The sequence below is a fragment of the Sylvia atricapilla genome, chromosome 13 (assembly GCF_009819655.1).
Source record: "Sylvia atricapilla isolate bSylAtr1 chromosome 13, bSylAtr1.pri, whole genome shotgun sequence".
NCBI classification, from domain to species: Eukaryota; Metazoa; Chordata; class Aves; order Passeriformes; family Sylviidae; genus Sylvia; species Sylvia atricapilla.
The window spans coordinates 20,026,334-20,053,185 of NC_089152.1; the positions used below are offsets into that span (position 1 = coordinate 20,026,334).

General features: G+C 42.0%; 1 protein-coding gene across 6 annotated transcripts; it reads right to left on the reverse strand.

Moving 5' to 3' along the window:
- Window positions 1-4,379: 4,379 nt before the first annotated feature.
- Window positions 4,380-25,267, reverse strand: IREB2 (iron responsive element binding protein 2). 6 transcript variants are annotated; one of them, XM_066328769.1, is made up of 22 exons: window positions 25,111-25,253; window positions 24,427-24,516; window positions 21,123-21,288; window positions 19,872-20,009; window positions 17,624-17,845; window positions 15,987-16,056; window positions 14,794-14,977; window positions 14,087-14,226; window positions 13,535-13,706; window positions 12,348-12,448; window positions 11,792-11,908; window positions 10,505-10,664; window positions 9,564-9,699; window positions 8,916-9,000; window positions 8,146-8,302; window positions 7,742-7,866; window positions 7,348-7,452; window positions 6,928-7,070; window positions 6,320-6,467; window positions 6,108-6,230; window positions 5,401-5,586; window positions 4,380-4,791 (listed from the first exon to the last, which is right to left on the reverse strand). In XM_066328769.1, the coding sequence occupies exons 1-22, from the start codon at window positions 25,127-25,129 to the stop codon at window positions 4,681-4,683; spliced, it is 2,898 nt and encodes a 965-aa protein (XP_066184866.1). In that variant the 5' UTR covers window positions 25,130-25,253; the 3' UTR covers window positions 4,380-4,680. The 6 variants fall into 6 exon arrangements, 4 of the variants coding, with proteins under 4 accessions (XP_066184866.1, XP_066184869.1, XP_066184870.1 ...); XM_066328772.1 differs by lacking the exon at window positions 25,111-25,253 and adding an exon at window positions 24,821-24,973; XM_066328773.1 differs by lacking the exon at window positions 17,624-17,845 and having other exon boundaries at window positions 25,111-25,266.
- Window positions 25,268-26,852: the final 1,585 nt, after the last annotated feature.

The following is a 26,852-nucleotide window of genomic DNA, read 5'->3' on the forward strand; positions in this document are numbered from 1 at the left end:
GCAGGAGCTGCCGCCGCCTGCCCGGTTCGCGGCCGGAGCGCCCCGCGCTCAGCGGAACGCGGGCCCCCGGCCGCAGCTCCCGGCCGCGGGCAGCGGCGCCGGAGCCTCCCCGCGGCGGGGGAGCGCTGCCCCGGGCCGCGGGATTTGCTTTCCAACAGCACGAGGCGGGAGGAAAGCTACGACTTCCTGGGTCAAAGGCAGAACACGAACCCTGCCCCCGCAGCGGGCAGGAGGGAAGACATCCGTTCTATTCTTTGGTTTAAACCCTGTTATCACACCACATCAAAATCTCTGCCAAATGCTTAGACTGAAGACCAGATAAATACATATAAATACATATAACGAACCCGAGGCGTCTTGTTCAGGATGCCCTTTAGACTATCCCAGAGAAAATTTTTACTTGGGACAATGAGTCCAGCCCTAAATTTTACCCTTAATGAAAATAATGACAAACCTCAAGGTTAATATAGAAATATCTTCTGAAACTTCTAATGAAAGAAAATCAATCTGAGATAGTTGATGTACTGCTATGACAGAATTAGGAGCCTGAAGAAAAAGAAATTTAGGAAAGGCATGCTGAAAAACTCCCAAAACCCCAACAACACTCCCCCCAACCCAAACAGCGCCACCTAAAATATCCCGACTTCAAGTAAATCAATTAAAAATCCTCTATCACAAAATTTCAGTATTGTTTGTAATACTAAGGACACAAAATTGAAAACATTATCTTACTCAAGTGTTTATTTTAATCAAATAGGGAATTTAGAGAAGGGAAACTATTTCCCCAAGAAACATTTTTTTTTCTCTCCAATTTCAGAACAGATGTTAGTAAAAGTAATTGAACATCTCTTCTCACTAGAAATCACAAAAATAAGGTTTTGTTCAAAAAGGAAAGAACTCTGTAAAATATCTAGGGTTCTCTCTCCTGATTTCTGAGGCCCTAAGCTTTAGCTCATTGGAATAAAATCGTTACAGTGGGAAAGCTTTCATTCTGTGGTTTAACATAGGTGGTTACAGAAATGTGCTCCTGCTCTCTGCAAACAGGATGACTATGTGCTTTGCAGATCTGTACTCCTTACTCTTGCTTCAGTCGCCAGACTGGAGTGCCAAAACAGAAGACCTACAAACTTGTGTGCTTCTCCTGCCTGCCTGGTACTCTGGGGGAAGCTCACTGTGCTTTTCACGCAAGGCAGAGTTTGAAGATTGTACTTTGGCCTGTTGAGTTGAACTCCAGTTGAAGTAGGACGTCCCAAATCACTTCTGAGGATCTTGTCAGAGTTGTAACCTTGGCCAACAGCTTGCTTTAATACAGGATTTCATCTAGATTCTAAATTAGACATTTTTCAGAAGGGAAAGAAGTAGTTATTATAAAAGCATTTGATATAACATCCAGAGCGGTGTCTGGGGCACAGCTAACCCAAAGAACATCCTTCTGCACCACCTAAGCATGCTTTGTGCTTCATGAGCCCAAACTCATTCCTAACAAGCAAAAGGAACATGCATCATTATATAATACATATTATCCCCTTTCTTTATTCACCCCGCCCCTTCACACACAGTACTATTTAAAGTGTATTCCATACTATCTATTCAAAACAGACAGTAATATACAAGAGCCATGATACAATTTTCTTTATTAAAAATAATTTAAAGCATTGGTAACATTGTATGCACAGTTTTTATCAATTGAACTTAAGAGATATCTATACAATACTTAGTGAACTTAAAACTTACACTGTTCTGTTGGCTTTAAACAGCAGACAATGATTTGCAATTGCTTAAATAGGATTAATATACATAGCTTCTTGTCCTTATACTTAGGTGTAAAATGTATAAACATCAACACTATCCCAAAGCTTTGCAGTTTGGGATGGGGAGGAAGAGGGAAGCAAGAACAGAAAGCATTTACAGAAATTTCGATAAGATCTCCCCCCAAACACAAATGGAGAGAGGTCTAGGTTAAATATATCTAACACACTGAGACACTTCTCAGGCCCATGTCTTCCTATGCTTTAGGATACTAAATAGAGGTCTAAGTGAACATTTGGTGTGTGACCACAGCAATCCTGACTGTCCTGTGGCTCCTGCCACTCCTGCCCACCTAAGCCTTTCAGGGTTCCAGCAGTGTCCAAAGTTAAATGTCTTCATTGGCTGCTGGGCTCTTGAGCTGTACTTTGCACAAGGGAGAGGGAACAGGGCTGGTGCCATGGGTCTGGAGCCAGGTGTTCCATGTGTGGGTGGTTCCCCACCACTGAGCAGATGGTCCATGGGCAGTGCTGTCCCAAACAGCACGCCCACCCACAGGGTACGGGTCCAAGGATAGGAGTCAGCCTGCACAGCTCGAGTTGCCACTGACTTGGGCCTATTTAGAGCTGGACCTGCTGCAGCAACAATAGAAGCCTCCAGCTGAGCAACCCCTGTGCCTAAGCACAGTTCAGTACCTCTCCCTCATGAACTACAAGACAGAGTAGTGCCACAGAATTAAAGCAGCTGCTAAGGGAATGAAGCCCCCTGTGTTTCTAAAATGAGGTGACTTGCTTTTCTGATGACAACTTGCAGGTAAGTCACATGCCTTGAAGTTGCACTTCACCTCATCTGTCTGCCTTGCGGTGGCTTGGATCCCTGTCTCCTAAAGCATGGAGAGAGGGCAGGGGGCTGTTTCCTTCAAGCATTAGTAGTTACACAAGTTGTAAACAGGCATGGAGTTGCAGTTGTATCATCTGCATGAGATGTCATTATGCACCAGCACATTATGTTCCCATTTTCTCTCCAATAACATTTTCTTGAACTAAATCAAGAATATACCTTCGAGCTGGGATAAAACAGTATTAGACACTGTTGTAGAAGAAGTAGGATCTGCCCAGTCACTCTAGATAGAATTAATGGAAGTGTACCACAGAACAGGAACTCGTTCAACATGCAGTTGAATATAGTATTCAAAACTGCATTGATTTATCCCCCTTAGAAGTGGTAGGAGTCACTGGAATGGTTTTCATCTCACCTAAAAGAAAATCACATCAAACTAGTGAAATGTAAAAACAGATTATACAGAACTTCAAACTTTAGTGAACTTTGTCTAACAAAACAGAAAAATATATACCAAATTATGTCAATCAAATTAGTTTGGCCTTTGAACTGTCAAAAAATTAATACATTGTATTGATATAATTACGCAAGAGGTTTGGGGTATTTTTTGCTTTGCGGCTTTTTTTAAAGGAATGTCAAACATACTAAAGATTTGAACAGTGCATCTGTTAGTTCACAAGTCAACTACGTCAGTGTCTGGTTAGAAATTAAAAACACATATAAATAAAACTAATGTAATACTCTTGAATGTTTTGATATTTAAGACATTTATGAACAACAAAAAGCCTTAAAGTGCCATCTTGACAATTTATAGGCAAGTATCGCAGTTTTGTTCTCCAGCAGAAATTAATCTCAACACAAACTGTAAGTGGAGTTATGAAGCTTTTCAAGACACAGGAGCACAGGAAGAGCCTGCTGGAGCTGCAGACTCACTTGCACAGCTCAGACACCACCAAAGCTCTGTGAAGTGGAAACACAAGCCATGCTGCAGCAACTCTGCATCTCCTGCCAACATGAACTATGGAACGGGGGCTTTACCCTCAGTCTGCTGACAATTCCAGCCACAGCTACTGCAGTGCCATGAGAGACAGGTTTGTTCAGTGCTCTGGGCTCCTCCTCAGAAGGACACTGTAAGAGTTGCCAGCATGTGAGAAAGCAAAGGCAGTGTGGCCACCTGGCTCTTGAACATCTGACAAGTGTCATGTATTACACATAGACTGTATTTAAAGCAGAGGAATTTAAACAGCCCTAGCAAATGTTTTAAAAGGTTTTTAAAGGTTAAAATGTTACGAGAGCACAATAAAAACAGATGTCACAAATGACAAAATGCGTCCCTTGAAGCAGATGTGACAAACTTCAATTGAAGGGCACAAAGAAACATGGCTTAACCTGTATAACTGAAACAACTGGGAGATTTGTTTTTAAATGCAGAAATGTTTCCAATATTCCTAAGCACACAGTATTTCACATATTTCATAGTGTCAGCAGTATAACTCTCGATCCAGACGAAATATAATCCCACAAAGGTAAGGAAGTCCTCATCTGTGATACAGGATATACCACAGGCCTCATGTGGACTGCTTTTTGTTCAGCTCATAACCTAAAGAAATTGAAAACTTAGTATCTTTTTTAAGCTCTGGATGTGGAAAAAAAAAATCTGTTTGGCCTTTAAGATTCCATGCCATCTGCTACTCTAATACCAACATACATCAGTACACAGATCTACAGATGCAAAAACTGAGTTGAAACAACTGCAGAAAATCTTCTTACATAATAATCTTCAGCACAATCAGTTTCAATTTCGCATAGTTTATTTACAAAATGGTCTGATAAAACATTCCTTCCATACTTACAGCTCTCTTGTCACAATACACATGTTGATTTTAGCAATGTTTAATAGCACCATTAGAATATTATTTAAAATCAGAAAGAATCTCGTTGCAGTTACAATGATTCACAATCTTTTACATCCATGGACGAAGTAACTTTGAGCACACTAGGACTGTTTGCAGTTCCACAGTACAGATTCCTGGGTTCACACAAGGCATTTGCTGAGTTACCAGTTATGCAGGGTACCCAGAGAGTCAGTAGCTACTACAAGAATCTTCGAGCCACAAAGTTTAGACTTCCACCATTCTTGTATAAAGTTATCTCCATGTTGTTTTCAAACAAGGCAATCACGCTGAATACTTTTCCAGTGCTTGTCTTCAAAAGAAAAGTAAAAAAAGAGAAACCAGTTAAGCTTTGCTTTCACTTCCCCTTGCTTATTTCTCAGTCAACATTCTAACCCCAAATTTTGTTGAACACAAGCAGATTCAACCCTCTGATGTGCCTGTACAGCCCCAAACCTGCTGGGGCCAGACGGAAGGAAGGCTTATGGTAGTGCAGTTTAGATGCAGCTGGGAGCATGCCAGGGGCCTGCTGGTAACCAAAGAACACATCCCTAAGGTGGCACATATCGTGTTACGGGCTTGTTTACAGAGCCTGGAGAGCTGAAGCATCTCTCAAATCATCACACTTACAAGAGACAAACTCAATTCTACCCTAAGACTGAGCCCATGAGGGGCAAAATACCACCCAGAATGATCAAGAATATCAGGCTGCATACAAAGTTGTGTACAAAGAACATGTGTATATACACTTTGGGAAACTTCGACTGCCATGGCAAACTTCAGGCAGGACTACAATAAGCTTACCTTCCAAGAGAATTAAGTTTTGTCTTTTCTTGCTTTGCTTCCTATCATCAGAATTAAGGGGGTTTTATTCTCTACATCAGAACATTCAACAGAGAAATTAAAAATATTGCAAAGATACCTTAATATCCAAAGTCATTCTGGGTGACAGGTCTGGAGGGAACAATATAGAAAATTGCTCCCTGCCAGTGAGTCCCAAAGTACTTGGATTTTCCCCAGGCTGAAACTGAAGTGGAGCGATGCCAATTCCAATCAGCTGACTCCTATGAACGTTCTCATAGCTCTCAGCTAGGACAGCTTTAACACCCTGCAAAAATACAAGCAGAGTGAAACACAGAAGTAACCTTCAAACACAAATTATGTCCAACATCTTGCAATTCAAACTGAAGAGCAGAGAGAGAGCTTTGCAGAGCCCTTTAAGTACCCTGGTAACATCTTTTAGCTTCCCAGCTAGATGGAAGAAAACAAGCCAGAGCAGGCCCATGCAGTGTGAAATGGAGTTTGTTACAGACAGTGACATGCTAGAGTTAAGAGGACGTGAATCAAAGGCTGACTGAGAATATATTCTCAATATTAGTTGAAACTGGTCTCCAACAGTGAGATACTGAACATCCCATGGAGATCAAACAGAGGTCAGCATGGACAAATGCCTGATTTGACTCAAAGTCTGGTATCCAAGACAGTAAATTACATCATGAGGAAATTCAGATCTATCCTGATTAGTGATTCTCTCCCATGAAGATTCTAACAAAGAAATTATAAAATGTGTTTTTAGGTTATTTCAAAAAAAACCAAAACCACCCCCAAACCCCAACAAACCAGCAGTACCAGTAAAAAAGGCCCTTTTGCAGCCCAGTCTCTTGAGCTTCCCAGTCCATACTTCTTTCCTGCTAGAATAATTACAGGAATACCATCCTTCTGGTACAGCTCTGCTGCTTCAAACACATCTAGCTGTGGAATGACAAAGTGACACATTTTGAGTGAGTTCTAAACCTGCACTCCCCATTCCAGAGTAGCTGTGCAAACAAATATATTCCTACCGTTTGTCCTGACGGAAAGTGAACTGTTTTAGGAGCTGGTTTTCCTATGAATTTATTCAGAAGCTTGATGTTTGCAAAGGTACCTCTTGTCATCACAGCATCATTACCTCTTCGAGCCCCATAAGAGTTGAATTCACGAGGTGTGAGTCTGGAATAAAAAGCAAATTGAAAGAAATCAGTTAAAAATTATCTGATTTAAAAGGAAATAATTATTATTTTTAACAATTATCACAACATATCTAAGTCTTCAGTGGAAGATGTAAAGAACTAGACCTTCAACAAATGTAATTATTATAAGTCATGAGCAACATGTAAATCACTGTTAGCTTATTCATGAGAAAAGCTGCAATTTTAAATTAGTTTTCTTCAATTTTGTTATGAAGTGGTACAAGCAGTGTGGTACTTACAAAAGAATTATGGGGAGACTGCACCAGGAAACGCCTTACTAATCCTTTTACTATTGCCAGCATATTTATTAACATCGATTAATTATTTTGCTTTTCCACATGTAGTCTCCCCTTTTTATAGACAGGCATTTCTAGAGGAAAGTGACTGTGCTGATCAATTATTCAACACGTGCAGCAGTCCTGTGGCATAGCAGTGCTCACCCTTTGCTGGTCAGGTACTTGGCAGCAGCACTGCTCCTCGCAATGCTCCCGGCGGGGGAAATGTGATCCGTGGTGACAGAGTCCCCCAGGAACAGCAACACGTGGGCATTTTCAACTGCCTGTGGTGGAACTGCTTCTTTGGCCTGACAGGGCAGGGCAGGTGGGACAACAACACAAGGGAACAAAAGGAACATTAAACATTTTCTTCCAGGAACTAGAGACATAAAACATATCTGCAGTATAGGAAAGCCCCTGGATGGACAGGCCCCACCCATTCCAGAGATACAAACTGTATTTAAAAGACTGAAAAATATTAGTGATAATTAAATTGTTAGTTCAACATTGAAGCTTTGCTGTGATAGCTATTCCTTTACTTCAGTGCAATGCATATAATCTGGTGGATAGATCCACTGTACTTACAAGTTTATCAAAAAAGGAAGGACATCTAATATAAGTAGATTTTAAATCCCAGGGAAATAAAGTTGACTCTGGCGCTTCCAGTAAATTCCATCGTTTGTTTCCTTTCTACAAAAAAGAAAATGAATCAAAAAGAACAGAAGTTAGTTTATTGTATTTTTATACTCAAAAACTAAAGACATACTGGTGATTTGATTAATTACGATTATTTAGTAAATAAATTTCTATTACATATTACATCACTTAGGAATCACTTTTAAATACAAATATCCATCTCAGTTAAGCCTTCCATTATCACAACAGAAATAAATGGCAAACCAATCACATTCAACCACAAGGTATTGTAAAGCTACAATGAAATGCAACCTTTAAATTATGTAGAACAGATGACTCTTACCTCCATCTTTTCCTTCAACTCCTTAAACATGGATGATATCACACACTCTTCCTCAACTGTGTGAAGTTCTTGTCGGGTAGGCCAAATATCTCGTAAGTAAATACTTTTACCGTTAGAGCCAGTGCCTGAGTAAGATTTTAAACATAACAGTAGTTTGGAAGAATAAAATATTAGACTTGAGTTTCATATTAGAATATAGATGTGTATATATCAAGGCCTGCAGATGGCACCAGACAGGCAAAGAATTTCATCAGTTAAGCGAATGCTTTGATTTAGCCATGAGCAAACCAAATATGGCTGTGCTTTCTCTTCAAATATATTGGCTCTGGGTGCTGAAATCATGTACAGAAATCTGTGCCCATGTGCACCAGCTGCAGAAACAGAAACTGTAGGGAAACACTCACCCAAAGGCTCCGTGTCGAAGTCTATCTGCACAGTGCCTGCGATGGCATAGGCCACGACCAGCGGAGGGGACGCCAGGTAGTTGGCACGGACACAGTCACACAGGCAGCCCTCAAAGTTCTTTGTGCCAGACAGTACCCCACAGGCAATGATATCACCCTGAAAGGCAGACACAGACAGACTAGTCCAGCAGCTTGGGATACTTCAACAGCTTATGCTATTTCTGTTGACTAAGTCAGATGTGCTTTTAGCATTCCACTTCAAATGTTTAATCTAAATATTTACTACAACTGAAAGGCATTTCGCTCTCTCTCACTCCCCCTCTCATTCTCACTTTTGACCCTCTGATGTGCTCTCCTGTCACTTCAGTCAACTCCTCCCCTGCAATTTATTTCTTTAATTTTTCTTCTGCTTTGGAAGAGAAAAAAGCTGTAGCTGTTTAGACACTGCTGGTTAAAATTATTCAAGCCTATAGCTCTTTAAAACCTTTCTCTTCACTTATGATACAAAACCTACCCATTGCATCCTCTGCAAGATTAGATCATATATATTTATCTTGTAATTTATAACTGTTTTCTAAAAATACTACTTATTACATTTATTTTACATAGGAATGTATTGCCATTGTCTCTCTGTAACAAGCAAATATGCCAACCTCATGCTAAGTCCAAACTAAAAATGAAGTGTATTTTGCATGGATAACTGTATTTCTTGATTGCTTAAGTGGGTGAGAAATACATTTCTGTGTTCAACAAGCCAGCCGGAGCCTTACCTGTTTGATTGCATTCCTGATGGCTTCTGGCAAAGGGGCCGTATTCCCAACACAGGTGGAACACCCATAACCAACAACCTCAAACCTACATGGGAAAAACCAATCAAATCACACATGGTCACTTTGTTAACATAACTGCTTTTTCTTTTATTAACAATCCCCAAGAATTTTTTGTCCCTTGACAGTTAAGGCTTCTTAGAAAATGAATGGCAGACACTACATGTCACTGATGCAAACCACAGCTGGGCACTATTACAGAATATTGAACATATTGTGTTACTGCTACAGAGCAACCAAAACCATACTAAACAACCTTTGACAGCAACAATGATAAGAAAAGATAAATACAGACTGTCCTGATAAATTTGTATCCAGGTCTTTAAAATACACTTTTAAGTACATCCTGTCCTGCAAGTCACTTAAATAGAAGTGATTTGTGACTGGAAAAACAGCTCTGATGTATTACAGCTACACAACATATATTTTGAAGTGGGAATACAATGAAGGAGAATAATTTTAGGTCAGCAAGCAAGTAAAATGGTAAGTTAGGAATTAGCCAACCTCAAACGAACAGCATTCCTATTTATCAGCCTGTACAACCCCACTATGCACTGCCTGCCCAGACACACCCCTGGAGCCAGTCCTTACCCAAGCTTGCTGAGGTATGGCAGTACTCCACTGGAACTGAGGTAATGCGTAACCATGCCACTGCCGGGTGATAAACTTGTTCTGATGTAGGGCTTCACCATGAGGCCAGCCTCAACAGCTTTTTTGGCCAGGAGTCCTATCAAACAAAAAGGAAAAAAGGACACAGATTATGATTTGTATATCCCTTCATAGGACTCTGTATGTTTCTACCTTAGTTTAAATCAAGCATAAAAACCCCCAGAGGATTAGACAACTTTCAGTTTATTAAACTATTCAAGCAATCACCGGCTTGAATAAAGTATCTTAATGCATAAGAATACCATGCATGGTTTTATTCCCATTCCTGGAAGGTACACACCCATTTTACTTTCTCTAAGACAAGTATCTTTGCCATGTTCTAACTCACAATGCAAATCCCCAGAGACAGGCTAAACAGACCTAAGGGGAAGCTCACTCTTGCCACAGAAGATCTTAAAAAGAGGAGAGCAATGTCTGACAGATGAGCTGTTCCAGCAAAACCATCTGCAGCTTGTGAAGGTGTGGCAGATACCCCATAAACAGTGACAGAACAACTACTCAGCAACACAGAGTTTCTGTCCTGGCTGTGCCATCACAGCTCATCATCCAGGACAGGCTGGAAGCTAAAGCTCACCTCCTGCATCAGCTGTGCCAAAGTGTACATCCACCTGACAGGAGCCCTGGAACTGCTTACCTGCTGTCATACTAGCAAGTGAAAAGATTTTGTAATTACTCTCCTTAATACTGCTTTACAGGACAAACTTTGATTGTATTACAGAAAAGAAACTTTCCCTCCAGAACCTACAAGCTAAAGCTAGAAGTCTGCAGTTTCAAACCTGTAAAGAACACCTACAAAAGTGAAGGTGAGGGCTGTGAAGCATGGGAGCACCATTAAGATGCTGAGCTCTCTGATCCCAACATACCTGCAGCAAGCATGACAGATGGATTGCAATTGTTTGTACAGCTGATGACTGCAGCAATGACAACGCAGCCGTGGGACAGCTTGTATTCATTTCCTTCATACTGAACAGGCACAACATCATTCTGCTTCTCAGCTGCAATCTGAAACCCTTTAACACCAGACTGGATGACAAAAATACATGTTAGCAGTTGTTACAGTACGGAAAGGACGACGTTACAGCAAGACTGAGTGAATGCTGGCTTTGAAATAATACTCAGCTGTGCCACTAGGAACCCTTACATGATTTTAAAAGTAGCCCTCAGTTCATGTCTCTGTCTGTACACTGATCTCAGCCTTCTTCCTTCACAAATGCTTTCACTTTGCAACAGTTGTGAACCAACATCAGTCTATGTGTGACTGTTCCACAACTCACTTCATTCTATACATGGAAGAACAGCCCCTTAAGAATACCTGTCTAATCTACACAATACTACTTCCTGAATTAGAAGCATGTCCAAGATTTAAATTGCAAGAGGGTGGTAACTAAACCAGAGAAGGGCAATTAGTATTTTCCACACTCACCTGAGTGCTCTTCAGCACTCAAACACCCTCCAGAGCTCCCTTTCAACCTTACCCTTTGCCTTCCACCATCAGCTATGATCTCCCTCCAGCACAGCTGAACCACAGTACCACAGGCCTCATTATAAGCTGTTTCTAATACTGCTGCCAGTCTTGAACTTTAATGAGAAAGTAAATGAAACTGAAGATACATTCCTATATATTAGGTGCACTCTTCAGATATCCATGGATATACCTAACCAAAATCAGTACCTTCAGAGTAAAAACATTCACTCTGTGAAGACAAATTAGGGTGTAAGCAAAATTCATTTGCTAATGCAAGAACTCAGAACACTCAGCTACAAATCTTGGCAGTCTTTCTGCATCTCCTTTAAGGTATGACAAACTTTCCTATGGTAAATTCTGTTTTGGAAATTAAATATTACACAACTGTTTAAAAAAACCCTGAAAAAGTGAAAAAGTTTGCTAAGCTCACACTATGGACTACCTAAAGTTCTTTCTCCCTAGCAATCCAAACCGTGAAATTAAGGACTTTGGGAAGCTTATGCTCCTGCCAAACACACCTATGATTTACTCTTGAGGTGCCTGTCAAGCAAGAACAGAACACCCTAGACAAGCAGTTGTGTAGCAATAAGGAGGGCTCAGCAGGCATGCAAGGAATAGGTAACATAACATTTATTCATGTGAATGGTAGGAAATACCTTTAGACGTGAGCATCAGCAGTACAAACCTTTTCATTTAAGCAGGCTTGGAAGTCACTTTTCATGTTATTAACAGCCACTCTGTCTTGGGATCTCTTGGGGCCACTGACATATGGAATTATAGAACTTAGACTAACTTGCACTACCTAAGAAACCAAGAAACAGAAAGTGCAGGCATTACCAACCCCAGCCCAGCAGTGCGTGGAATATGTTCCTGAGACACCCAGGAACTCTTGTTCCAAATTTGAATGTTCTCAGATGTTTAGAACTCTGGGATTCCATTTTCAACATCAGCCACTATGACAGTCTATTCCTCTTATTTCAAATGTTTCAACATTATCCCTGACTTTTCTACCATTCACAGTCCTTGGGATGACTGGAATTCAGTATCTGTATTGACACAATATTACTTGCTTCACTTCTTATCCCCACCCCCTCTATGTTTATAAAACTCTGTTTTCTCAGTACTGTTAGTTAATAAAAACAACTTTGCTGAAAGCAATGAAAATTACAGTGGGAGATGAGACTGTGAAATCATCAGTAGTTATTTATGAGAATCAAACAAGCAATTCCTTTCAAGCATACCTGGGAATACTCAGGCTCTCTGGAAGAACTTTCATCACTTCTAAATAACTTCACAGCTTTAAGATATGCTTCTGTGACTTCAAGCTTAGCCTTATCAAAACCTAAGGAAGGTCATTTCAAGCATGAGAAAAGTCTCATTAAATACATAAAATACAAAAAATCACACAACTTTCAGACACTCAGATTGTTTTAACTGTAACATTCAAAGTACTTTTTTTTCCAAGTACACCACTTCCATATCCCAACATGTATTCAAGAATGACACACAAATGAAGACATTTATAAATGATTACATATATTTGTAAATTAGCTTGTCTTCTTATATCAAGGAACAAAATAAGGTATTCCAGCGCTAGCAGTGGTAACTCTAACTCAATTGACGTTGTGTCCCTGAAGTCCATAAGGCTCTTCTGTGTTAAGACTTCCTTGTTTAATATAGACCCTGGGCTTAGCTGACAATAAGCAGTACTGCTGGCTACTCTTCCAAACCTGTTCATCTGCTCTGCACTGATCAGACAAAAATGTTTGCTACTGAAAGCATTTAACTCTTATTTGAAAGTGACAGATTTCAGTCTCAAAGTCTCACTCATGAATGAGCTTTTTTTGGCATCTGTCACCCTGTGGTTTTTCTGTTTGCAGTAGCTTGATAAGGAATTGACATTTTCCTTGCTTAGCTTGAGATGCCAATGAAATCATGCACTTCAAAGGGAACCAAACCACTGGGAAAAATCAGAGACATGTTCAGATTTGTTCTGCAGTTTCACTTGCTTCTAGTAATAATTTTAACTTTTGATTTTGTAGGTAATCTCCAGGTGGTTATGGGATTCATTTCAAATCAAGAAGACTTACAGTCCATACATATTTCAAAACGAGTGAAAATTTCCTTAATATTTTTATAGGTTTTCATATGCTTCCAAAAATCAGGAGTCTGGATGTTAAAAAGCAGTATCCTGTTCGTAAATCATGAATTAGACAAATGGACCAGACTGGACATAAACCTCAAGCACAAGTCTAACTATATGGTAAATCCACATCAGAATCCTGCAGAAAAGCACCATGTAAGAATTAAGGAGTTTAACACAAAAATTCAACAGTTCTTACACTGCGTTTTTCTGAAGTGAAAAACCATGTATGACCACAACTGAAAAACAAATTACAATGAATCCTTGTTTTAGTTTAATATTTACCTGTATGCTTTAAGTGCTTCAATGTCACATTATCAACAGGGAAAAAACTCAGAATAGCACCATATTCAGGACACATATTTGCTATTGTGGTTCGGTCTGCTATGGACAGTTGGGAAACACCACTCCCAAAAAACTCAACAAATTTTCCAGCGACATCAGCTTGTCTAAGATGCTGTTGGAAAGATCACACAATAACTGGTATATGAAGAGGTACAGTGCAAGCAGTGTTTGTCACAATTCACAAGGCATGAGCATTTAAAACAGAAAGTTAAAACCCTAAGGTCTATGTTTGCAAAAGAAAAAAAGAAATTATAATGAATCATTTTTAGTTAAAGAGGGTCTATAAGCAAACCACTACAGAGGGGAAAGAAAAAACAACCCCACTACTTCAAAGGACTAGCAAATAAAAATGGTTAGAGATTATTTGTACCTTTCTGCATTACCATGATTAAAGGTATACGAAAAAAATTCCCTAGATTTAATTAATTTCTCACACACCACTGGCAGTACTTGCAAAAATCTCTCTTGTTTGAAAAGGCATTGAACTCTTACCTTTGTAATGCTGAGAACAATATCTATGGACGTGGCAAAGGGACTGACTGTGCCTGTCAGCTCACAGCCCACCACCTCAGGCAGAGTGAGCCTGAGTGGCATTCCCAGCATCACTGCTTCCGTCTCAATGCCCCCGACGCCTGTAGGGAGACAAGGACACGGCTTTTCACACCTTCATTAACCTACTCTCAATGTGTTCAGCTCCAAAAACATAAAACACAGCTTCATATTAAGCCTAAAGGCTAAAGATCATAAACATATTGCTGCTTTTCTCTCACAAATGAAGGGCATCACTCCATTTCCAGCAAGGACACAGCAAGAAATGTAGAAGTTCCATTAAATATTTGCACATCAAAAATAAAATAAAGTAAGACTACTGCTCAAGTTAGACATCACAGTCAGCTAGAAAATATTTTCTATTTCAAACTAATCTTCCGTGAGAAAAGAAACCTTCATGCAAATTTCTGCTGTACAAACAAGCACTTCTTTGAATATCAGCTGGGTTTTGGTTGTTTTCTCTTTAAATTACAGAGTGGTTTCTCAAGGGAAAGAAACTCTATTCAAGATTACTTGTAGACAAAAAACATTCAGAACAATAATTCAAAACAGTCTGTTATGCTTGAAATACAAACATCCAGTGAAAGAAATATTTTTTAGTGAAGCTTCAGTTGCCTTTCCAAGAGCAATGAAGTTCTGAGCATACTTACCCCAGCCCAAGATACCCAAGCCATTTACCATGGTTGTGTGTGAGTCTGTGCCAACCACGCTATCAGGATGCAGGAAATTTTTCACATCAAAAACCACTCGGGACAAATATTCCAAGTTCACTTGGTGCGCCGTTCCAGTCTCAGGTGGAATTATGGAAATATTCTCAAAAACCTTTGAACTCCACTGTAATTTTTCCAAAAGAAGAATAAAAGAGTTGCAATTTTTTTCAAAGCTATATTCAGTTCTTAGAAGATCACTAAAAAGACAAAATGAAGACAAAACAAAAGAGTCCTTGCTATTTACCCAAGTGGCTTTTGTCCCTTTGTGCAACAGAGGTGTGCGATCTCCTTGGATACATTCTAATCATCAACAAAAGCTTTCACTCAATTCCTGTGAAGGCTGAATCAGTAATTCATGCCTACCTTCCAAAAGCAGGGCTGCAGAAATCTCTTACCTTCCAGTACACACAACTGATTACAAGGCTGGTATTCAGATAACAGAACCTAAGCACTTGTACCTACAGCGGCATTTGTATTTATAGCATAACTGAATTTAGGTTTGACATTCCACAGTGAAACTCCTAGCAAACTCAGGATGGTACATTTAATAGAGCTGACAAGGAAACTTGTAACGAGATTTAGCCTGGCCATTTCCTTCTTTAATAATGTAAAAGCTAATTTGCAACTTTCAGACAGAAACCTGTAGTCCACATCCAGGAAAAGTTTTAGATCACTGCAGTGAATTCCTAAGCCATGTCAAAACAGAGGAAAAGGCTCGAATAGCAATGTTGGCAGAGCCCTGCCCAGCAGCAGAGAAGCTGATGTTCACCACAAGACTTCTGCTGCCCTGTTTGAGGGCAGCCATGTCTGAACATTGGTCTCCACTCAACACTTCCAACTTCAGGAACTTTTGTTATGGATAAATGACCCTTTCAGCCAGAAACTCACTGTGACCTAAGGCACTGAGCTCATGAAAGGCATTAAAAACAATAATGCTTCATAAATCCCTACTGACAAGAACCAAATCAGAGTAAATTTTTCAAGTTAGAAAGCCAATTTTCTGTTCTTGTTTAAATTCAGATTTGAAAACCTGACATTTCCAAATGATTACATTTAATTTATTATCTAAACCTGAATACTGGTAGACTCTTTAAGAAGCCCAAACCACAAAGCCTGCAGGTACACAGACATACCTTAAAAAATTGAAGCCTCTCTCTGTTTCTGCCAAATTCCATCTCTTGATTTTTCAATACTGTCTCAGGCCTAGGAGGAAAACAAGTTTACAAGAACTGTCATAATTTATTTCAAATCACAGAAGAACAAGCTGTAGTTTTAGTTTGTTTGATGACTTATTTAAGCCTGCAGGACTCTTTGAAGAGGTTTATTAGAAGAAAGATAATTGCCTCCCTGCATCAAGCTTTCTGTTAACAGTGAAAAATAGCTGATTTTGTATGTGCTGTGCCTGAGAACCTGTTTATTTTAGGTATGGTTTTCCTAAAGTGTGTGACCTCAAAAATACTTTAGGAGATCTATTCCAAGCATGTCCTACAATACACAGAAGCTTTTTTACCCCCATCAATTGACTCACAGGCTGCACATCTCAAAACTCCATACATTAAAGAACCAAGATGTTTGCTAGTTCAATTGTAACTATCCTCCATTTTTCTATTTCCCTCCAAGTCACAACTTTTTCTTCACAAGTACTCAGTACAGTCTCATAAAACGAACTATCTTTTCTTAGTATGTTCTTTATTAAGATACTGATACTTGTTGTAACAGAGTAATCCATAATTTAAGAGGAATAACCTCTGCTTTGAGCAGCTGAACAAGGAAGGAATCACTTGCTTTGTACCAGGAAGGAAGTTCTCAGTTTTAAAAGTGTATTTTACAGTCATGACCCTTCCCCTTCTTCTCTGCAGCAGGTCAGCAGCTCTCCTGCTTCACCAAGCCCTGAGGGACAGTCAGAGTTCACACTGCAGCTACATAAATACCACTGCTGGTGTGCTGACAGAACACTAGTGTTGCTGAAAACATCACTCCTTCTGCATTCCTACTGAGCAGGAATATTTCCACATTCATAATCCTACCACAGCATTCTGCACAATATCACTGTGGGATACAGATCTGATCAGCTCTTTAATTGTACACCTGTCCAGCACAGGCGGATAGGGATCTCAACAGTCCACCAGACAAAGAGGCAGCAGCTGAAGAAGAGGATTACACATAATTGGCATAGATGGAACAGTGCACAACGACCTGTTAATAACATGGAACTCAGGGAGAGGCACAGACATGAGGCTCCCCTGGGCTACTACACAGGCAGGATATTTACTGAATTTCAACTCAGTGACAGATGGACTGTGAGATGCTGTACAGGCTGGGGGATGATGTATAAGCTAGTTCTTAGTTCTTTAAGAGCCAGAGACTTCTGAAAAGTTATTACAAAAATCTAGAAGTTACTTATAGAAATAAATTAATGCTTCATTGAGTTATTCACTCAGGCTCGCTTTGCAACAGAGAATTACTCCTATGCTTAGTTGTGGTTGTAAAGAAATGAGAGAAGTACTAATACTTAAAAGTCAAAGCCATGAGCCAATAAGTGGCCATCTGCAGTGTGCTGAGTAAAGCTCTTCTTGTAAAAAGAAAAATTTATTGTAGACTTAATTCTTATCTGCTACATCTGACCAACTTCCAGATACTGAAACAACTTTTTTATGGCATGAAAACTACAGAAAGATGTTTAAAAGAAAACCGCCGTTTTTTGGAGCTGTCACAGGCAGTACCCTACAACACAAAGGCACAACAGAATTTCACAAAGGAGCTGTCATACTCAGGCACGGGCTGCAGGTGGAAGGGGCAGAGGATGGGGGTGTTCTCGATCTGTGCAGAGAAGGGTCCCGAGGTGCGGCCGGTCTCCCCCGTGCCGCACGAGCCCCGGCAGCTGCTGTGGCCCCGGCACGGGGGCGGCTTCCGTGGCGCCGGCTTCAGCGGGGACAGCCTGGCCAGAGGCCTCTGCTCGCCCCCTCCAGGATTGGGAGCGTTCTGGATTGCACTGCAACACCAAACACAGCATTCATTGAGACACTGGGAATGTGCTTCTTCGTGCACACCCCCTGCCCCCCCAACCTTGTGCTTTCTGCAACTCCTTCAACAGATTATAAAACAGTATCTGAAAAAATAGAGGTATTTTATTACAACCCTGTCGCAAAGTAAACTACTGCTGGATAAGGTTAGTTAAGTAACGTAGTGTGGTAAGAAGTGAACAGAACTGGATTGTCTCTAAGATTAAAACCAAACAATTCCTTCTATTTGTTCACAGCAGACCAAAAATCTTTATAAACAGCATTGCAAAGGCTGAACTCAAGAGTTTTAAACTTGGAAGGTGTGGGTAGAGTCTCATCCAAATGGTAGACTGAACTTTGTTTCTTTTTTTAAGACAGTGCTGTACATGTTCTATTAAAACCACATAGGAATGATTACAGGCAAAGCTTTCTCAAGGAAATAAACATAACCTGATCATAATTAGGCTTTTTATACAAATTCTCAAAGGTGCAGTTAAATTGTATACACTATTCAGACCAGTCAGAAGTAAGAGAGAAAAAACAGTTTTGTTTTTAAAATACAGTCCATATAACACACTACCTTCAATTTGTGCAACATTCAGTCTCTGCAGGAGAGCAAAGAAAGCTTATTGTGAAAAACGAATGACTTTCACCTCTCTCCATAATTATTAAAGCACAAAATTTCAATTAAAGCCACTGCTTTCTTCTGCCTTAGTAACACAGCCAGATTCTTAGTTATCCAAGTGCAGGGTATTGCCTGGCCTCAGAGGATACCTCGTCTAAATCTCCCCACAGCCCACCAGGCTGTGACCCACAGATGGGAGCTCTCTATAAAAGCAGCACAAACCACCCTCAGCAAAGGGTTTCTTATCACAGGCCAGCAGCTGCTGAGCCCCCACAGCTTTCCAAAGGGACACTCCAGAGGCCGGATTTATCATTACAAAGCAGCATGTGGAGATCTCTTGCCAATACTTGGTCTGCCAGATAATTTTAGGCTGGCCTAATTGCAAAGGAATCAGCTGTCCCTCCAGACAGTGGCATGGACGGAGCACAGAACTGACACAACACATGCAGCACATCAGATCATCTACAGCTTCTTGCTCTTCTAACATTCAGCAAACTGAAATCCTGCGAGTATTTGGAAGGTTAACAGAAATGACTCACATATCCATGTCCTTTGACCACAGGCTTTTTCCAACATGAACTTTTAAAATTTCCAAAGAGCCTGAGCAGTTTATGCAATTCTGCATGGGTTTTGGAAGGTTTCACAATCAGGAGGCAGGGGAGAAGGTGAAGGGAAGCTGCATTATTTAGTATTTACTTCAGCAAACACTAAACAAAAGCTCCAAGTTTTTCCTCTTGTGCAGTATTTATGTTTCTAGCAAAGGCAGCCCCAGGCTGTATTCATCACATCACTGCCTGTCAGACAAGTAAAACCATGCTGGTAGCTTTCCAGTCCCCTTACTTTTCCAGACTTCTCCAAGTACACTTCTCTCTCTGAAAATGTCCGCAGCCTCATTTACGTGGTGTTAAATCAAAGCCCAGTCCAGTCACAAGCCATAGGCTGCAATGACAGTCTTTCAAAATGCCCAGCAGAATTGTAGGCCCCTTCTCTGCAGCCGTGACAAGGCAGCCACATTTGGAAATAAAGTTCTGTTTAACTTGAACAATAAAATCAGAGCAAAGCAAAATAACAAACGCCCTCTGCCGATTCTCTTGAGATGTGTTATTTTCTGGAAACCACGCCAGATCTCAATATTTCAGCAAAATCTTGCCTAGAATTTGGATTGTCAGTCAGCTTCACCCATAAGGCCCCACAAACATTCTTTCTCCCCCTCAAGAGTGCTTATCCATTTTTATCCAGCCCTTTTTCACATATCACCAGGTCTTGTTATAGAGATCCACACATGGCAAATGATTTGATGGGACAATAAAAAGACCTGAATGAATTCACACTTCAGTGTCAGACAAAAATGTATGCCATGTAAAAATGAAAAAAAAAAAAAGGTATGTTACCATTTGCTGAAATCAATCTGCAGAGAATGGTCAACAGTGAGATCAGTTGGGCAGGCTGGATTGACTTTTACTGGATCTCCTCCAGCATTTCTCACAGCTTCCCTCATGGCAGCAAAGTCCACCATTGCTGGAATTCCACTGACAGACAAAAAACCAAAACAGTAAAACATCATGAGACATCAACTCATTGATGAGACATTAACTCACTGAAATGTACAAACTTCTTTTTAATTTTACTCAAGTCCAGCAGTAGCTATATCTTATTTCAGATAATACATCTGTTATACTCTAAGTTTTAAAGGACTTGAAGCATTTTTAAAGTCACTCGAGTTGGCACACCCTCTCAATGAGCATGTCTGAAGGCAATGTACCAAACAAGAACATGGGACCATCTCAAAGATAACCACGCTTCTCTTGTGTCTGGCTTTGCTTCTCAAGTATGATGGTACTTCAGCACAGAAGGGATCCTTAAATATGCCTTACCTTTACAACCTTGCTACGCAAGCAAAGCTCATGCAATACATTTAAAACCTCAAAGTGTATCATTTGTCTAACAGTGCCATTTCTGAAGCTCATAGCATTTCACAATATTCATACTGATGTACAAAACAGACAAAGGCAATGTTTATAGAACACAGTACTATGTAAATTTATTGGCTTTGCCTGCTAAGCAAATGTTACCTAATTTTTATTACCATCATAATTCTTTTTTTTAATTATCTCACTTCTCAATAAATATACAGAGTCAGCAAGACAGCTTAAATTGAATATTTGCAAATTACTGAAGGACTGCCCTTTTAGCTACGCCATAGTCAAATCACAAAAAAAGTTAATATCCTATGAGGCTGCTTTTTCAATATATGTATTATTCATGGATTTGACTGGATTACTCATTGTGGAGTAAGCAATATTAAATCTTCAATTATCTCAAGGAAGAACTGTCAGTGACAGTGTGAACTGTCAACCATCTGGCTACAGCCAAAACATCACCACTTCCATTTGTATTCTGGCTCTTATCCTGTAAAGTGTTCCTTGCAGGCCAGCAGTTTCTGCCCCAAAGCCAGAGTTCCCTATGGAAGAACTCATACCCTTGCATCATATGGAATTACCATGAGGAATCTACTGCACAGCAGAGACAGGGCACAGGTTTCCACCTGGGTATCAAGAGGGGAAGTGTGATTTATTCTCACACCAAAAAACTGAACTCATTGAGTTTGCACAGGTTCTTTTGGGGAACACACACACACTTACGTGAAGTCTTGAAGAACAACTCTGGCAGGACAGAAGGGCACTTCAACACAGTTCTGTTTTGTTTTCCAGTCCAAGATGTTCATAGCATCTGTTTCTTTCACTAAGAAGCCATCGCAGTTACGGACACTGGACTCAAACAACACTCGGATGGAGTAAGGCAGAGTATCTGGGGTAAGGCAAGGGACAGACACCATGAGTGCAGCACTTGCAGCTTATACAGTTTCGTTTTTTGGTGTTTTTGGGGTTTTTTTACAATCCCACATTTCTAAGGAATTCCACTTTTCTAGGGTTTGGAAAGATGAGAGCTTCAGGAGCCTGCTTCTCCAGTTGCCTTTGGGTTTGACCTTTCCTACACAACATGGAACAGAGAGCTGCACAATGTACACATTAATGTGTTATCGTATGGGATTTCAATGGGAGAACCCAATGGCTTGACCACACTGTTTAGACAGTGACATTTAATAAAGTACATTATGCTGGCAGGGGAGAGATGCAAGGAATATAAATATAGACCTGGGATTATTGAACAGAACAGTTCAAAAGCATCAACTACTGGAATACTGAAAACCATTTTAACTGTAAATTTTGCCATTCCATTACTCTGGATACTAAGCCAAAGCAACTGATGCCAGAATATTATTTTCAATAAATAGTGATACAAAGACCAGAAACTACTCTGCCATGCACCCCTTTTAAAATTAACACATTTCATAAAATATAAAGAAGAACGTTTTATTAAATATAACTTGAGTTAGTTTGCTACTGATATGAATCAAGGTACTGACAAGGAGCAGTTTCCTTCACAGAAAAAAAGAGGAAATGGAAATGAGAATGAAATAAGAGGGAAGAGAAAAAAACCTCAATGTCACTATTCACTGCAAACAAAACAAAATAACCACTAAAAAAAAAAAAATCAAGATTGATTGACATTTCTCCCCCAAATCCCACTATTTTCAGCATCATCCAAGTAGGCAAACAGCTTCATAAGAACAGTGAGAAATCCTAAAAAAAGCTAGCTGGAGGAAGATGAAACCATTAACTTCAGGTTTTAATTAAAAAAAAAAAAGAAAAAAACAAAAAACAAAATTAGGTTGAGGTTTGGTGGCCTCAACCTAATCCAGTGGCTTGTTCACAAACTATTAATATAGAACTTACTGACTCTGTTCTCACTGTGTCTTTCTGAGAGAATATCCCCGGTGTCTAGTCAGAGCAGTCACTACTTTGAGTGTAAGATTTGAGTAAATTTGAGTATAAAGATGTCATCCAAAAGGTTTCATGCCACCACTCACTTGATTTAGAAGCAAGGTTCCCAGAAAAGAACTCGTTTGCTCTCTTCTGGGTTACAAATCTCACTGCCCTGGGGGCTGCTCAGTGCCAGCTCTAGAGAAGCAGCTGCTTCTCTCCATGGAGCACCAGCAGCTCCTATCTGCAACACCGTGTACAGTTTAGGCTTCCAGTGTACAGGACAGCTCCAGAAATGAGATCACATCTGGCACAGGGCCCTCCAGAAGGCTCTGGGACTGCCATGCCTGAGACACGGGAGCTGCAGGGAGAGCTGGGCTGGACTCCCAAAGGGGAGATGGTGCCCAGGCTGCAGCACCCAGCACCTCCCGGGGACTGCAGCCGGATCCAGCAGAAGTGCCTGTGAAAGCACAGGAGAGGTCCCAGTGTGCAGGAAGGGACACTGGCACTGGGCACAAGGAAAAAGCAGCTCACAGGGGTGCAGTTAAGCACAGGACCATGGGAGGGAGTGGAATCTCTGTCCTCCCAGACTGACACAGCTCAACCATGGAAAATTCCCTACACCAGCTCCAGCCCCAGCAAGAGCCTGGTCTAGATCTCAACATGTCCTCTCTGGCCTAAATCCTTTTGAGCTCTTCTCATTTTCCCCATAACTCTTAAATACTAGAAAATCGGCAACTAAATCAATTAACATTTACATTAGTAACCTGATTAATATCTACTGGCAATTAATGTCAAATTACAGCCAGAAGGCCCAAGGCAGAGGGCAAACTCATAAAACTCAAACTGTTCTGGCAAAAAAATGCAACAAGCAATTCCAGATGCTGGAGTTGCTACCAGTGCTGTCTCACACTGTGTCCAGATGTTATTTAGTATTTTGCTACCTTGAAGTTAACATGAAGCTTCCAGCTTCTGCACAGAAGTTTCTATCGGAAGGAAAAAACCATATTAGTGCAGTGTGTTTAGACTCTTGAGAGTATCTTCAGGAATACCCATTGCTGCTACAGGCTTTATGGCACATTTTAGCAGAAAGTTGTATATTGTTGCTTTATTTCCACTCTTGTCATGAGGCTTTTCACAAACCTGCTGTGGCAGCGTCTGGTTTTGTTACTAACACAGCACTGCTTGTCCCTGGACCAAGGACCAGCAGAAGCACTTGTTTCCTCCATGTGTGCTTAACTGAAAGATTGACTTTGTTACTATAAGAGCACGCAGCTGTTGAACAAAATTTCAGCAGACACTGTTCCCCTCTCTCTTCTCTTTAAAAAACATGGAGTTAATAACTGTGGTCAAATATGGGTTTCAAGTAAAATATCCACCTTTTTTTTATTCAAAAAGTATATCACAAATTCTGTCAATACAGAAGTGTTCAGACTTTGCAAAACTGAAAAACAGCCCAAAAGCCTTTACTAAGTAGCCCATGTAAGTTTTTCAGTTTAACATGAAGAAAAAGACAAAGAATAATGCTTTAACTACCTGCAAGACTAAAGCCTGTTCCAGCTGGCACTGAGCAAAACTCCCCCCCTGCATGGACTCCCCTCCCACCACACGTGCAACATTATGAAAGGCACTTGGACACAGAGACCACATGAAGGTCCTGTTGGCACAGACAGCCATTGCATACTAATGACAAGCTGAGATTAAGCAACAGCATGAGCACCACAAAACCTCCCCCTGCAGCAGGAGCCATGTTCTAGCAAACAGTCACCCACTATGAGAGGCTGCTGGTGAGGAAGGAAGCTGTACAAAACTACAGTAAAAGCTGTATTTATTTTTGAAGCATTAAATAGGAAATAGGAGTTCTTTGTCACTTCATTTTTTTTCCGAAAGTGCAATTCTTCTGATTTGGAATACTGTTGAAAACTGCAGAAACACCTGTACTTTCTCCATTACTAAAAAAACACCTACAAGTATTCCCCCGGCCAACTCCATAAAGCACTGAGAAATTAGGAAACGATCAGCTTTCAAACACCCACATTAGGAATTCCCAACTGCATCTCCTGCCACTGCAGGGCACACCAGTGGCGCAGTTTGCCCCCATAACCCCCAGACAGCATCGTACCATACTTAGCGCCTCCGAGGTTCGACACATTGTAAAACTTTTTCTCCGGGTGGCTTTCCAAAGCTTCAATGGCCGGCTGGTAAGGGCTTCCTGCGGGATGAACAAAGTTACAGCTAAAAAACAACGCGTCGTTTCAGCACTGACTGAGGACTCAAAAACGAGATTTTCTGATTCTGCCAGAAATAACGTTCCTCTAAACTGTAAGCAGATGCAATATGGAAAGGCTTCTAAAGGGATTGCAACACCTCGGATGTAGATGTGTGACTAAGTTGAATTTGAAAAACATCACCAATAGTAGATACATGCAGGTCAATGCAGGTCGCCAGCACAACCTGAACAAACCTGACCTTTGTTGTCTCAGTTAGCCATCTACACACAGGATAAGACATCTCACCAGCGCAGATAAGAGACGTGGGTTTAATACAGCAGGAAGCACAAAGCACTGACTGCCAAGCCAACGTCAAGGGAACAAGACACAAAAATAAACCTCGTAGCAGCCATTAGGTGCTTGGAAAAAATAACTCCCCGGAGGGAGCAGATAGCGGGGCGGGGACGGGGCCGCTCTACCCCCGGAGGGACCTCCGCGGCCTGGGACAGCGCCGTTCGGCGGTGCAGAGGGCGAGGCGGTGCCCCGGGCTGTAGTGCCCCGGCGGGCGGGGCGGTCCCGTTCCCGCAGTGACCGACCTGTCCTGGGAGGGTCCATTGCCGGCGACCATGTCAGCGTGAGGGAGCGGCCTGAGGGGCGCCGGCGGGCCGGCAGCTCTCGCGAGACTGCGCCCCTCGTTTCGCCCCCGCACCAGGCGCCGCTCTCGCGAGACTGCGACCCCGCGCCCCACCCCGCGCCCCCGCCCCCGCCCCGCCCCACGGTCGTGGGGCGCGCTGCTCTCGCGAGACTTGTGCACCCTGCCGGGAGGAAAGGGCACGAGATCGCGCGAGGCTTCCCAGAGAGGGCGGAAGTAGCCAGGAGCGGGCAGCCCCTGCTCTCGCGATAGCAATGACGAATGGAACTCTCGCGGGTGGAACTGCCGGTCAGAACGCCAGGGGCGCGGCCATGATGGGGGCGGACGCATGCTGGGGCGGGCCCATGAAAGGGCGGGGCCGTGCCGGGGCGGGGCCATTCTGGGGGCGGGGCCGCTCTGCAGCGGAGCTGCGGGCCCGCGCGGTGGCGCCGCCTGGCGGCCTGGCGCGGTCCCACACGCGGGCCGGCGGTGTCCCCGGCGCCGGGCCTGAGCCATTCCCGGGCGCGGCCCCGCAGCGCGGCGTGCCATGCTGAGGGGTGCAGTGGGCCCTAAAGATCACATGCTCCCATTTCAAGCTCCATCCGACCTGATGGTGAATGCTTCCAAGGGATGGGGCATACACAGCCTGTTCCAGTGTCTCACAGCCCATACAGTAAAGAAGTCTTCCTAATATCTCATCTAAATTTCTCCCTTGCAATTCGTACCCATTCCCCCATGTCCTATCACCATAAATCCTGCCCACCTTCCCTGTAGGACCTTTTCAGGTCCCGAACGCGTCGTGAGATCCTCACATAGCCTTCTCTTTCCCAGGCTGAAGGGCCCCAGCCCTCCTCAGGAGCCGCCCCAGCGCCGTCCGCAGGCTGCCGCGGAGGACAGCGGAGCCCAGGGCACACAGGCACGGCGGCAGCCCGGAACACAGCGCCGTTCGTGGCGATCCCGCCTGCCGCTGCTCTCATGGCAGAGGGTGCTTCAAGAGATAAACGTGTGCTAGCAAACCTGTCCCAGAGCAGGCCATTAGAAGTCTCCGTGAGCTGTGTCCTAGTGCCGGGCATGAACATTACTGTTGGGAAAGATGACCCAGGAAAAACTTACAAATATGATGGCCTGGCAAGAGATACTGCAAATATAAAACCTGTGAGTGAAATAGAAATGAAAGCTAGCTTTGAGATGGAAGCATGGCAAGTAGGAAGACAGCGATTCACTGGAGATGGCTTGAGTGATAGCAAACAAAAGGGACACCAAAACATGCTGGGGTGTAGCCACACCGAGGTATCTGGGAAAAGGTGGATAAGAAAAAGTAGTCTTTAGAGCTTAGAATACAGAATGCTGTGGTAATATAGCAGTTCTCATAGGCTGTATGCAAAGTCTGTAGATTTTTTATCTTGCGCCAGTTGGCCTATGTAAATCAGAATATTCAACACAAAAATAGATATAATGTATTGTAACAAGGACCTCGCTCTCTTACCTTACCCTCTTGCCATACCTCGCTCACCTCCCTTACCCCTACCACCTCTCTTACCCTGCTCTCACCTCTTAGCTTTTTCCTCTCTCTCTCTCCCTCTCTCTTTTTGGGGCATCCCTTCAGCTGAGGCTGGTGGCTGAAGGCAAGATCCTGATACCCACCAAGACCCTTGCAATAAAACCACGTGTCTCTATAAGTGTCTCAGGTTTGCAGAGTTCCCTCTC